We start from the raw sequence: 14,561 nt of genomic DNA, 5'->3' as shown, positions 1-14,561 counted from the left end.
TTCAAGGTCAGCACCAACACTTCGAATTGTGCTCGGAAACGTACTGGGAGCCAATGTAGGTCTTTCAAGACCGGCGTTACACGGTCTCAACAGCCACTCCCAGTCCCCAGTCTGGCTGCCACATGACTGGCTGCCTCTGGCCCTGGAAGTGCACCTGGGCACCATGAGGACTAGTGGCCTGAGATGGCTCCTTTCTTCTCCTTGCATTTGCCTGATCCTCCTTTTTGCCTCCCGTCTTGGGGCAGGAATTTCTGCTCTGGGAGAAGGGCAGCCTCCTATTTCTCCATCCAGAATCTGTTTTCTGGGTGGTCTCCAGACCTAGGGGAGGAGAAAGGTTGCTCTCTCTCCTCAATTTCCTCCCCAAACAGGCATAATTTCAAAGACTTCTGTCACAGAAGGCTCGGTCCATTTCAGGCACTGGTACGCATGGTCTTATCCCTCCCATTTGCTCCCCACAACAACCCTGTGAGGCAGGTTAGGCTGAGAGAGGCATTGACTGGCCCCAGGCCACGCTCTGAGCTTTGTCATGCCCAGGTGGGGAATTTGAACCCTGGTCTCTCCCGGCTCTTAGTGTGGCCCTCTAACCACCGCACCACATTGGCTGAATGTATATGGGACGAATATGGTGCTGAATGCATATGGGATGTGCATAGAGACATTTGCATGGTTAAGGATGAGTGCATCTCACATGGTTGAAATTGTGCAAGTCATATCCAAGCTAGGCAGAAAGCTTAACTCCTTTTCCCCGCCACCTGCCGGGTCAACTTGGGGTTCCCCGGCACACAACAATATTTTGTTTTATTCCTCCATTTTTTAATTATTGAATTGCAAAATACTAATCCACATGAAAAGGAAAAAGCAAGTGTCTCAGGCATACAGAAGCTAAAGTAAATGAAAATCATTAGGATCTGAGAACTCTGCCCCCCAAAACCTAAGCAAAATAATCTCTTTTCAATATTAGGAACTAACGGGGTACTAACCCAAGGCAAATTATAATACACTTTACCATTAACGTTGCCATGTTTGGTTTATTACATTAACTTGTTTACTTTCTGTGTTATAGGGTACAGATGGTGTGAAATAAAAAACCAAAAACCCCAACCCATCTCTGCTCTCTATATGCCAATCTGTGCCATAAACAAATCTCTGCCATGTTCTTCATTATAATGCATATACAATTAAGTCATGCCGCATTTTGTAGGAATTATCGCATTGTTTGGGTCCCTGTGGCACTTTGAATCTGTGCAATCATGTTTCCTTTGCAAGCCTTTCTTGGGGTTGCCTAAGTCTGTTCCTTGTTTTGCAGATGGGTTTTATCTTGGCGGCCACGCAGGACAGCCCCCCTTGCACCCCCAGGGCCCCCCCTCGAGGACGGCAGCCAGCCACGGGCCCAGCGCCCTCCACCGCGAGAAGGAGCTTGGGCACCTGCCCAGGGCCTCGAAGGACGGCACCAGGGATGTTGGCAAGGAGCGGGCATGCCGGGGCGACGTCCTTCTGGCCGGCCCCAAGAAAGAGGGCAAGGCCCGGGAGGAGCCCAGGCCGCACAGCGTGGTGGACCTCACCCAGGACGCCAAGCCCGACAGCGACAGGAAGGTGAGCGCCCCCGACAAGGGCGCCAGGGCCGGGGAGCAGCCGCTGCCCCCCTTCCTGGCTGAGCACACGCCGAGTCGGGGCGCCCACGGCGGAGAACCAAAGTTCAAGAACCCGCTGCAGACCTCCTCGCTCAGCAACTGCAACGGCGGAGGGGACCCTTTGGGGAAAGCGCTGGGCTCGGAGCAGGACCGCTGCGCCAGGGACCCCGCGCGGCACGACGAGAACATGAGGCCTTCCTCGCACTCGGAGCGGCTGCGGAGGGGGGATTCCGGGGCGGGGGCCGCCGCCTTGCACGTGGCCTGCAGCTGCCCCTCTCCGGGCCAGCCGGGGAAGCTGGCCCCCACTTCCTCCGCCTTCCCCCCGCAGCCGGTCCATTCCAACATGTACACCATCTTCCCTCTGGCCAAGGAGGCCGGCAGGGAGCACAAGGTCATCGCGCCCACCTTTGTGCCTTCCGTGGAGGCTTACGACGAGCGCAGCGGACCCATCCAAATCGCCTCGCAGGCCCGGGACAACGGTGGCGGCAAGGTGAAGGAGAAGGACCCGCCGGCCACCCGGGTGGGCGTCCTCCAGGCCTTGCCCGAGAGGTGCCTAAGCGACGGCGCCCGCAGCCTGCTGCCCCCGGACTTTGCGGCGCACGGCGATGCCAAGAGGATGGAGGTTCTGCGTGAGAAGGGCTCCGTCATCCGGGCCACCTCCACGGCGCTCAGGAAGCAGGGCCCCCCAGAGACGTTCCTCAGCAGGCCCCGGCTCGGCTCCCCCGAAAGCAGGGGCGACTTCCTCGCCTCCAAAGACTTGCTCAAGCCAGGCTCGGAGTCAGAGCATCGCTCCTGCGAGCGGGAGCGGTTTCCGCGGCCCGGCTGCAAGGACGCGGCGAAGATCTATGGCACTTTGGACAGTTCTTCCTCCTCTTCCTCTTCTTCTTCTTTGTCGTCCGCCTCATCCCGGGGGCAACACCTCGACCACAGCCAGCCCCCAAAGCCCTCCGAGCAGAAATGGAAGCCTTTCGACATGGGCAACTTTGCCACCACGCAGATGGCGGTCTTGGCGGCACAGCACAACCAGGCCAGCCGGGCAGAGGAGGAAGCCAAGAAGGCGTACCTCGACCCCGGAGGCCTGCAGAGGACCGTGGTGATGGCGACACGGAGCGCGGAAGGCCTCCATCCTACCTCTCACGGAGAAGGCTCAGCCATGCAGAGCCTCATCAAGTACAGCGGCAGCTTTGCCAAGGAGGCGGCGGCGGCTCGGTCGGGCAGCGGCAAGAAGAGCCCCTTCGGCGGTTTGGGGCACATGAAGGCCGACCCCGCCCTGCAGGCTTCGGCCAGGATCCAGCAGCTGCTGCCCCACCAGGCCAGCAAACAGCTGAAGAAGGAGCCTGAGCGCCCCGAGAGTGCCAAGTCCTTTGGGCGCGAGAGCATCGGGTCGCAGGGCGAGGGGGAGGTGCGTCATCTCCCCGTGGGTATCGCCGTGGCCGTGGCAAGGCAGAAGGACAACAGTGGTGGCGGCGGCAAGGTGGGGCCGGGATTGGCGGACCGTGATCGCGCCCTCTCTCTGGGCAACGTCAAAGGTAGGTCACCCGATGGGGAGGGTGGCTGGGCATTCTCTGGCGGGTAGCAGGTGATGGTAGAATTGAAGGAAAGGCCGGAGATTTTCCTTCTAGGAATACTGCCAATAGAAATAAAGCAAAATACAAGACCACTGCTTATGTATTCAATTACGGCTGCAAGAATACTGATAGCCACAAGTTGGAAATGTGAGACAACACCTACAGTAATAGATTGGCAATCACTCATGCTAGAGTACTTTCAATTAGCAAAGCTGACCAGAAAAATCAGAGGGGCCCCAAACCAAAAAATATTTAGAGAATGGAGACTATTCAAAGAATATATAAGATTATATTGTAAAAATGACGTTATCCTAGCAGAACCGAATGATACTTGTATATAATAGACAAATGGAATAAATATACTAGAAATATAAACAGAAAAAGTTATAAAACAAACTGTGTGATAAAATTAAGACAATAGAAAAAGTACAACAAGAATGATTGGAAGTTTCTTTCAGAAGACTTTATTAGAAAAGACAGGATGTTATAGCCAGTGTTCATCTCTTATTGTTAACCCTTCTTTGCTTTTTTATTTTTATATTATTTATCTTTTTTCTTTTATATTTTTGTGTTTAATTTTCCTGTAACTATTTGTAATGTATATGTAAGATGATATTTTAAATCAATAAAGATGAATTTATATTAAAAAATTTTTTAAAAAAGAATTGTAGGGTGGATGGAGGGGAACCAAAGGCTCAGCTCATGCAACTCCCTGCAATGCAAGAATTGGATCAGGGGTCAGCAAAGTTTTGTGGCTCGGGCCGGTTTGCGGTCCCGCAGATGCATTGGTGTGCTGGAGTTCGTGCGCATGCACAAATGCTATTTCCCAATGGGAAGTCGGCCAGCATTGCGGAAGGCGGTCCCCTGCTCTGCTCTGTGCCAGTTTAGATGAATGATAGAGTTTAGATGATAGATAGATGATAGAGTGAGTGAGTGAGTGTGCGTCTGGGCAAAATGGAGGCTTGTTCTTTTGTTGGTGCTGGTAAAATCCATTTCTGGCTGTCCTGTTCTGTTTTCAATGCTCAGCTGTTGTCCAAGAGTGTTCTTTGCCTAACCATAGCCTGCCCAAGAGTGAAAAACAGGTCTTTCTCAAGACCTCTGCATTATTGCACTGGAGCCAACCAAGCGGGCAGCAGGGGTCCACAGGCCGGTTAAATGACCCCCCATGGGCCGCTTGTGGCCCATGGGCCTTAGGTTGCCGACCCCTGAATTAGATGGATCGGGCTGGGTGGGCGTTGCTTGTGGGGCTGTGCCCAGCGGGTGTGGCACAACCACTGTGGGTTCATAGATTCCGAAGGGGCCTCAGAGCTCACCCAACTCGCTGCCAAAGCTAGACATCTTTGGCTGAGGCTGGCGGTCGGACTTTGTAGTCCCAATGTCTAGGGAGTGTTAGGTTGGCCAAGACTGGTGCGTTGTGCTGCAGTGTCTAGCAGGTGTGGGGCGATGTGCTGGGGGGCTTCTGTTGGTCATGAGAGGGGGCTCTGGTGCCCAGCAAGGCCTGTTGGTCCTTCCCAGGACTGTACGATGCAAAACAAACGATGCAAAAAAAAATGAGCTTTATGGACATTAGGGTTTGCAGATTTCAGTATTTTCATGTTGCGGAATTAAGATTATCCTTTCTTTTTGAGTTCACAGCACCCCCCCCCCCATCCAACTCATTGATCCTACGGAATATATGGTTTTTTTGTGGTTTTGCAAAGATGCCTTGAGTTGCCTGCGGGGGAGAGAAGGGGGCTGATAAATTTAATAACCAATAGTGATAGTAGTAACTCCCTAGGCCGGAAGGGTGTGTGTTTAAGTCTGAAAGCTCTCCTAGCATGCAAAGGGGGTCTGTGTTTGTTTCTGCCCTTTGCAGACGTCCCAAAGTCCTTGCGCAGAGACGTGGCTGGTTACTTGCGAAGGTCTCTCTCCTTTGTTTTTCAAAGGCTCTGAGCTCCTCTCTCAAACAAGCACCTCTTTATCTGTGAACTGCCACATTTAATTTTTATGAGAGGTGCCGTAATCATCCATGGCTCTTCCCATACTGAGCGGAGACTGGTCAAATTTTTATTTCCCACGAGGTAGAAACTGATGCAACAGGCTAGGAGGGCATCTCCTGAACTTGCAATGAATTAGAGTGGCCATTGGGTGTCAGTGTCGTATCACAAAAAGGAGTAAACGGTTATTATTTTTGAGAGAGAAAAATATGTGCAGTATACACTGTATATGAGAGAGACTGCCTGACCCTATATATGCTTACTCATGAGAAAGCCTTACTGTGCTCAGTAGGGATTGATGCAAAATGACCGCCGGTTCCTTCTAGCTGGGTCAGTCCTGCGTTTTGAAAAACAAATCTCCCCTTGACCACTGCTGTTAAAAACAAGCTGAAAATCTGCCGTTGGTGTCGGTAGCCATCTTTTAGCCTGAGTAATTGTGAGGGTTGTGTTCGTGTGTCACTTAAGTTCTCTGTAATGTTGGTCACTCGCCTCCTTCTTTTTTTTGAGAAAAGCAATTTATTGGAAGTGTTGGCTGAGCCAGGAGACTGGCGTTCAGCTGGTTTTTGATGGGTCTGGGATATAGGCAGGGCCAGTGGCTTTTGGCAGGTTTACCCCATGGCAAAGCCCAGCATTTTTTTGGCTGGTTTGGAGGTGTGGAGTGAAGCACAAACCCTGTTTATTCAGCTGATGTGTGTGTCTAAAGAAGTGGTTTTTTGGGGAGGGAGCAGGAATAAGACTTGATCTAGCAACTGGACCTAAAAAAAACTGATTTGTTTTCTGTTTGCTTGGCTGACAACCTGTGTGTGTGTGTGTATTTTATTTTAATTTTTAAAAGCATAAACTCCAGCTGTGCATATTTATCCAGGACAGTCCCCGTTTCACGGTCCTGACTCTGGAATATCTGCATCCCTGTTCAGCTTTGCTGGGTCATTTGAGGAAAATTGTCTTAGAGCCGTGCTGAAGAGGCCCACTTATTCCTCAAGAACTCCTAGTAGAAGTTACCTTCCTGAATGATGTGTTGGCAGTGGTGGTAGAGCAGGGGTCGGCAACAAGCGGCCCATGGACTCCCACTGCCAGCTCGGTCGGCTCCTGTGCACCACGCTTCTGTGTGCCAGCTCGGTCGGCTCCTGTGCGCCATGCTAAACGGGGGCAGAGCAGAGCGGGGTCCGCCTTCCGTGACGCTGGCTGGCTTCTCATTGGTTGCAGGAAGCTCCTGCAGCCAATGGGAAGCTGCGCACACCTCCTCCGTGCCAGACGAAGCGCCAGAAATAGCGTTTGCACATGTGTGCGAGCGTGTGTGCACACTCTGGCCCACTGCGGCGTCTGAGGGACTTTGAACCCGCCCAAACCTCAAAAACTTTGCTGACCCGTGTGGTAGAGGATAAACCTGATTTTTTGGTGTCAATGCAGCGTTCAGTGCACAGCCTGCCATTTTGCACGATACAGTGGTGCCTCGCAAGACGAAATTAATCCGTTCCGCGAGGCTCTTCGTATAGCGGTTTTTTTCGTCTTGCGAAGCAAGCCCATTGACAGCTTAGCGGATTAGCGCTATTAGCGGTTTAGCGGCTTTTAGCAGATCAGCTGATAAGCGGCTTAGGGCTTAGGAAAAGGGGGGGGGAAGGGGAAAAAACCCGCAGGAACTCGCAAGACATTTCGTCTTGCGAAGCAAGCCCATAGGGAAATTCGTTTTGCGAAGCGCCTCCAAAACGGAAAACCCTTTTGTCTAGCGGGTTTTCCATCTTGCGAGGCGTTCGTCTTGCGGGGCACCACTGTACACGGGTACATTTTGAATGATAGATAGATAGATAGATAGATAGATAGATAGATAGAGATGATAGAGGGATGATAGATACATAGATAGATAAATAGATAGATGATAGATGTTAGAGTGAGTGAGTTGTGTCTGGGCCAAATGGAGACTAGATCTTTTGGTGGTGCTGGTAAAATCCATTTCTGGGTGTCCTTGTTCTGTTTTCACTGTTCAGCTGTTGTCCAAGAGTGTTCTTTGCCTAACCGTAGCTTGCCCAAGAGTGAAAAACAGGTCTTGCTCAAGACCTCCGCATTATTGCTCTTATTTTAAAGCTGGACGTAGCTATTTGCTGCCTTTTGTGGAAATGGCCCTGAAGTCACTTCGATGCGATGTGTCCTATGTGGAGATCTTGAGCAACGGGCTCCTCCTAGTGAGGTGGTGGCAATGTGAGCATGGGATGATCTGTGGCAATAGGCCGCTGAGAACAAAATGGCGCTGGTTGTGCTCAGGTGAGGAGCAAAAGGAAGTAGGAACATGACCAGAGAGCCCTACCCACACACCACGAAAGGTTCCTCCCACCAGTGGCAACTGGGAACATTTAATGGGTTATTTTGTTAGAGGGAGAATCTGGTTCAAATGTTGTCTGGCCTTTTTGGTCCCAACAGCCCTGTGTGGGTACCACAAATCATCATCATCATCATCATCATCATCATCATCATCACATGAATGAGCCACACTGGATTCCACCATAAACTTGGAAGCAGCCAAAGAAGGGGAAAGTAGAAAGCTGCCATATAATGGGTGAACCCATTGAACCATTGAGCGCAGCATTCTAGGCCCTGAACGGCAGCAGTTCTTGAGAGTCTTGGCCAAGAGTCTTTTCTCAGGGTTTGCGGCTTGGTTCCTTTTAAACAACAGATGCCCAGAACCAAAGCTGGGATAGTCCATATGCAAACCATGTGGTCTACCACCGAGCAGTGGTTAAAAAAAAAAGTATTTGGGGACATGGGGCCCCCCTTTTCTAGCATAATGAGCCAAAATGAGCCGCTGTTTTGTGGCAATAATAATTTTTGTTTAGTCGTGTCCGACTCTTCATGACCCCCTGGACCAGAGCACACCAGGCACTCCTGTCTTCCACTGCCTCCCGCAGTTTGGTCAGACTCATGTTTGTAGCTTGGAGAACACTGTCCAACCATCTCGTCCTCTGTCGTCCCCTTCTCCTTGTGCCCTCCATCTTTCCCAACATCAGGGTCTTTTCCAGGGAGTCTTCTCTTCTCATGAGGTGGCCAAAGTATTGGAGCCTCAGCTTCACGATCTGTCCTTCCAGTGAGCACTCAGGGTTGATTTCCTTAAGAATGGATACGTTTGATCTTCTTGCAGTCCATGGGACTCTCAAGAGTCTCCTCCAGCACCAGAATTCAAAAGCATCCATTCTTTGGCGATCAGCCTTCTTGATGGTCCAGCTCTCACTTCCATACATCACTACTGGGAAAACCATAGCTTTAACTATACGGACCTTTGTTGGCAAGGTGATGTCTCTGATGATGATGATGATGATGATGATGATGATGATGATGATTTATACCCCACCCTGCCCAGCCAAGACCGGGCTCAGGGCAGCTAACACCAGGTATAAAAACCATTGATTAAAATACAACTTAAAGACAAGATTAACGTACAACATTAAAATGCAACCTTATTTCAGTAGAAACTCAAATCAAAAACTTTTTGGGGTTGAAAACGTCAAATCTTCACCAGGGTTTTGAGTTGTACATGGGTGTGCTGTGCAACAGAGAAGGAAAAGGAAAGAGAGACATGATGAAAAATCAAACCCGTAGCAGAATTAACTGACAACTCGCATTACTGTTGGGTTTGAGGGTCAGGGAGTCCGGTCCATTTGCCAAATTGAACAGAAGCTTTGCACAAAATATTAGAGCGTGAATTATGTGTAGCAGCGCCATGTCGAGGCTGAAAGCCTTTGCGGTGTTAACATCACTAGATATAACTCTCACAAAATTAAGACCGTGTGGTCTGTTCACCTCCCTCCTCCGTGAGAAAAAGTATTTACAGAGGAACCTCGGTTTTCGAGAGTCTTGGTAGCCAAATGTTTCGGCTTTTAAACGCCCCAAACCCGGAAGTAATTGCCTCTGTTTCTGAACGCTTTTCAGAAGTCAAACAGCTTCCGAGGTGTGTTTCTTCATTTTCTCAATGGAATTTGCTGACTGCCCTTTGCGCCTTGGTTGCTGGATGGTTCAGAAGTCGAACGGTCTTCTGGACCGGATTACGTTCGACAACCAAGGTTCCACCGTGTTGCCCACTGGCTAGTTTTTAAGTTTAGGAGCCCCACATGAAAAATGACCCGTATTGTTAAAATGCACACAGGATTTGGCTCAGAAAGGGATTTTTGCACACCGACTGAGGTTGCTGAGATTTGGGAGGGGCTGGTGCATGCATTTGAGTGTGAGAGAGGTAAAACCAAGAGCGAAGGCATCTTAATTCTAGAATTTGCAGAGTGCTCCTTAAATTTACAGTGGTACCTCTGGTTGCGAACGGGATCCATTCCGGAGGCCTGTTCGCAACCTGAAAAGAACGTAACCCACGCCTGCACACATGCGGGTCGTGATTTGCCTCTTCTGCGCATGCGCGTGATGTCATTTTGCGCATCTGCGCATGCGCGAGCGGCGAAACCTGGAAGTAACCCGTTCCATTACTTCTGAGTCTCCACGGGATTCAATCGTAAGCAAACGTAACATGAGGTATGACTGTATAGTGAAGAGGAGCAGGATTCCAGCCAGCTGAGGATGCCGTTCCTTGCCGCGAGCTTGCAAGGCATGCGCCGTCCCATGCTCACTGGTTGCCGTGCAGCCTGCCTGCCTCTCCTTCCTTCTCTGGCCACTCCAAGATGCGCTGCTGATGCTCTCCGAGGCAGATGCGTTGGGCCTGGCAGAGTGAACCCTCCCTCTTTGCGCTTCAGAAAGGGAGAGGCAGACTTGGACGTATCCATCAGTCCGTCTGCCGCCGACGGTCAGGCCAGCGCTTTTGTTCCGGGGCCTTGTTTTTTTCTGGCAGACGTCCCCCTGCCCCGCCTCGCACCCGGTTCCCACAGCACCCCCCCCCCCGGCCCACTGCTTTGGCTGGAGCCAGGAGACGGGGAGGGGTGATGGCTGCAAGCCCACGGAGGGGATTTGTTTGTCTGAGCTGGTTTGGAGAGAGGGCCCCCCAACCCTTGCTCTGCACCGCAGCCCACCCCACCCCGGCCGCCCTCCCCGGCCACGTTAAACATAATTTACTGAGCAGAACTAAAAGCCTGCAAACAAGGCTTGCATTCTGCCAGGCTGCCCGGGTGGTTGCTAAGCGATGGAATTGGCTTTCAGAAAGAAAACAAGGCCTGCCTTTCTCTCCCGCCACGTCCGCCCCCTTTCCCCTCGTCCCGGTGTGCCAAGAGACGTTTTCGCTAATAACATTAGTTCGCTTGCGCTGAGTGGAGGGCGCTTGAATGCTCAGAAGCGTTTCCCCCCCACCCTTAAGAGAAAAGCCTAGGGCTTTACTTGGCTAATCTCCTCGTATTTGGCAAGTAAACCTATACTCCTTTAATGCAGGGCATCGGTTGCCGAGGCAACGGGGGCCAAGGTTGCTCCCCACCCCTCTGGCTTTAGCCTGCGCATAACTGATTGAATCTCGAAGGCGCTTCGTGCGTCAAACGCCGGGCGTATTTTATCGAGACAAGACTGGCCATTGAGTTGCCGGAGACAATTGCCGGCTTGTAAATTGCAGGGGGGGCTATCCTGTTGCAGGAATGGGGTGGGTGACATTTATGAGCAAGTGGGGGGGGGGGAGAGAGAGAGCAAAGAGTGTACTGGCTGTTATCCACCCTCCTTATTTTTTGCAGTCAGGCGTCACAATGAACCGCCGCAGCAACAAATAGTTTGGAATAATAATAATGTAGCTTGCAAAAATAAACACCACGCCAGTTGTTTGTTTGGTTTCAGGCCATTTTGGCCCCCGCAAGAGTGGCAGGGAGTGTGTGTCTGTGTGCAGGAGACTGAGTCCAGGCTGACTCCAACCCAGCAGCCCCCCTGAAAAGCGGGCGAGCATTTCATTAAAGAAATAAATTCACTGCGTGGCGGGATGGGTTAGTGTGCTAGATGCGCCATTGCGGTGAGCGGTACCCCCAAGGCTGCCTGTTGGCTGGGCTTAGTTAGCAGGTGCAAAAATAACCCCAAATCAGCTGGCACCAAGCACTCCGCATTTGGGTTGTGGACTCCAGCATGTATTGCAGGGAAGGTTTGGTGTCGCTGGGCAAAGAAGTTTGGGAGCCCGAAATCAGCGAGGGTCAGTCCTCATATGCTCTCTGTGTTTTTGCCAGCAAAACTAGGGAGCTTTTTCGAAAATCTTTTGCAAGGGAGGCCTGTTTATGACGCAATTATAGCCCTGTGTGCATTTTGCTCAGTCAGTAGAGCACAATACAGTGGTACCTCGGGTTACAGACACTTCAGGTTACAGATTCCGCTCACCCAGAAATAGTACCTCGGGTTAAGAACTTTGCTTCAGGATGGGAACAGAAATCACGTGGCGGCAGCGGGAGGCCCATTAGCTAAAGTGGTGCTTCAGGTTAAGAACAGTTTCAGGTTAAGAACGGACCTCCAGAACGAATTAAGTTCTTAACCCGAGATACCACTGTACTCTTAATCTCAGGGTTGTGGATTCGAGTCCCACATTGGGCAAAAGATTCTTGGACTGCAGAGGGTTGGGCTAGATGACCCTTGCTGACTCTTCTGACTCTCCTCTCCTCTGGTTCTACAATTTCATTTCCTTCTGACCTCACTATTTACCACTCTGTAATATATGCACCTTACGTGGGTGGCACTGTGGTCTAAACCACTGAGCCTTGGGCTTGCCGATCGGAAGGTCGGCGGTTCGAATCCCTGCGATGGGGTGAGCTCCTGTTGCTCAGTCCCTGCTCCTGCCAACCTAGCAGTTCGAAAGCACATCAAAGTGCAAGTAGATAAATAGGTACCGCTCTGGCGGGAAGGTAAACGGCGTTTCTGTGCGCTGCCCTGGTTCGCCAGAAGCGGCTTAGTCATGCTGGCCACATGACCTGGAAGCTGTACACCGGCTCCCTCAGCCAGTAAAGCGAGATGAGCGCCGCAACCTCAGAGTCGTCTGCGACTGGACTTAACTGTCAGGGGTCCTTTACCTTTACCTTTAATATATGTACCTGCAACGCAGGATAGGACTTTGTGCTTCTGATGGAGTCGAGACCATCAAGCCATAAGAAATGTTCTAGACTTTGAAGGTGCCACAAGATTGTTTTTCCTGCAAAAGGAGATCCCCTCTGGAAACTGCAACTCTCCCTCTCTTCACACCAAGAGTCCTTGCTTTATAGCCTCTGTGTGATTCCCGATCTCTATTTGCTGGGATGTCGCTCAACTTATTTTTTAGAGGGCGGGAAATATCTGTACCTAGAAAATCAGCAGCAGATTTTCTCCTTGATTTGGTTTAAAAACAAACAAACAAACCTTTCTTGCGATGCCTTGTTAAAATGTTAGCTAGACTCGTCATACTTTAGGGTTTGCCTCCCTTCAGCAGAATGAGTGACGAATTCAGCAGCGGAGAGAGTGAAGTCATACACATTTCCATCTCCAGAGGGAAGAGGGACTGTGGGAATCTCTGGGGAGTAATTGCGCCATGCACCTCATCCCTCCAAAAATGCATGAACGTCGAACACCAAAACACCAAGCAGCCTGCCATTTTGCACAGCGTAGCTGCCGAGTTGGACTTCACGTTTCTCTAGCATACTGTATCTTCAATCTGAAGTTGAAACAAAATTTAAAAATTCCTTCCAGTAGCACCTTAGAGACCAACTAAGTTTGTTCTTGGTGTGAGCTTTCGTGTGCATGCACACTTCTTCAGATACACTGAAACAGAAGTCACCAGACTCTTATATACCTCAGGTTAAGAACTTAATTCGTTCCGGAGGTCTGTTCTTAACCTGAAACTGTTCTTAACCTGAAGCACCACTTTAGCTAATGGGGCCTCCTGCTGCTGCTGTGCCGTCGGAGCACAATTTCTGTCCTCATCCTGAAGCAAAGTTCTTAACCTGAAGCACTATTTCTGGGTTAGCAGAGTCTGTAACCTGAAGCGTCTGTAACCCGAGTTACCACTGTATAGTGAGAAGGTGGGGTGTGGTATTACAGTCGTACCTCAGGCTACAGATGCTTCAGGTTGTGTCTTTTTGGGATACTTCCAGGTTTCGGTGGTCGCACATACACAGAAGCGCCGAATCGCAACCCACACATGCACAGACACACCGCTGCGGGTTGCGAACGTGCATCCCGCACGATCACGTTCGCAACCCGAGCGTCCACTGTACAGTGGTGCCTCGCAAGACGAAAATAATCCGTTCCGCGAGTCTCTTCGTCTAGCGATTTTTCGTCTTGCGAAGCATCCCTATTAGCGGCTTAGTGGATTAGCGATATTAGCGGCTTAGCGCCTATTAGCGGCTTAGTGGCTAAGCAGCTATTAGCGGCTTAGAAAAGGGGGGGGGGAGGGAAAAAACTCGCAAGACGTTTTCGTCTTGCGAAGCAAGCCCATAGGGAAATTCGTCTTGCGGAGCGCCTCGAAAAACGGAAAACCCTTTCGTCTAGCGGGTTTTTCGTCTTGCGAGGCATTCGTCTTGCGGGGCACCACTGTACTCGGAAGGGTGGTGGGAATGGGTGATTGGCTGATAGGTGTGGTAAAACTGTTGACGACTGTATCACCTATGAAAGCTCATACCAATAACAAACTTAGCTGGTCTCTAAGGTGCTGCTGGAAGGAATTTTTTTATTCTGTTTGTACTACGGCAGACCAACACAGCTACCTACCTGTAACTTCAAACTGAAGGTGTGCTGTTTTCTTTTCCTTTAAATTAGTGCAAAGCAAGACTGTTCCACAGCAAAGCAAGACTGTTCCACAGCAAATCCACGCCGCATACAGCTGATGTTTTAGGAGACTTCAGCTCTAGTAGAGTTGGAAGCGATGCACAAGGGTCATCCAGGGTCAACCCACTGCCAATGCACAAATCACAACTAAAGATGGGGAGAGTGGTCTTTCATGCCCCACTTTTTGTCTGCAGAAGTTGGGCTCTCCCTTCATTTTTCCAGTGCACCCGCTTGTCTGACTTGTGAACCTTTGGGTCTTCATTTCCTTTATTCTTGGGAGGCTTTATTCTTGATCAAAACCAGATCAAATGTGTATCTCTCTGCTTAATGAATTTAAGACTTCTGAACATTTTAGGACTGCAGCCTGGGTGCCAATTCTTTTTTTCCCCTCCAAGTGTACATATGCGGCATTGAAATATGAAAGAGCAGCATATTGTACTTTTTGTCCATCAAATAATTTTTGGAAAGAAATCTAAAAGTGCACATGCAGTTAATGATGCCATTAAAATGTGCTGATAGCTATTTTCTAAATATAAAGAGCTATACAAGTTTCGTTCTTCCCTGGTCTGCTGAACAATGCAGTTTACGCCTCTAATTCTGAGAGTGCCTTGAATCTGCTCCTTCCCAGCATCCTAGACTCACTTTTCCAAGTGCAAGGCTACAATCCTAATCCCATTTACTTGGGAGTAAACCCCATGGAAGTGAAGAGGATT

At 50.3% G+C, this 14,561-nt stretch overlaps 1 protein-coding gene across 3 annotated transcripts in view; it reads left to right on the top strand.

Moving 5' to 3' along the window:
- Window positions 1-14,561, top strand: part of TNRC18 (trinucleotide repeat containing 18) — a 136,957-nt gene that overhangs the window by 54,736 nt on the left and 67,660 nt on the right. For all 3 annotated transcript variants that reach the window (XM_081839450.1, XM_081839449.1, XM_081839448.1), the window contains exon 5: window positions 1,307-3,160. In XM_081839450.1, the coding sequence (XP_081695576.1) occupies window positions 1,307-3,160 (1,854 nt within the window). The remainder of the gene's footprint in view (window positions 1-1,306; window positions 3,161-14,561) is intronic.

The sequence above is a fragment of the Podarcis erhardii genome (assembly GCF_964252035.2).
Source record: "Podarcis erhardii genome assembly, chromosome: 14".
Classification (NCBI taxonomy): Eukaryota; Metazoa; Chordata; class Lepidosauria; order Squamata; family Lacertidae; genus Podarcis; species Podarcis erhardii.
Note: the sequence above shows the minus strand (reverse complement) of the source record. Positions and strands in the feature narration are given on the sequence as shown.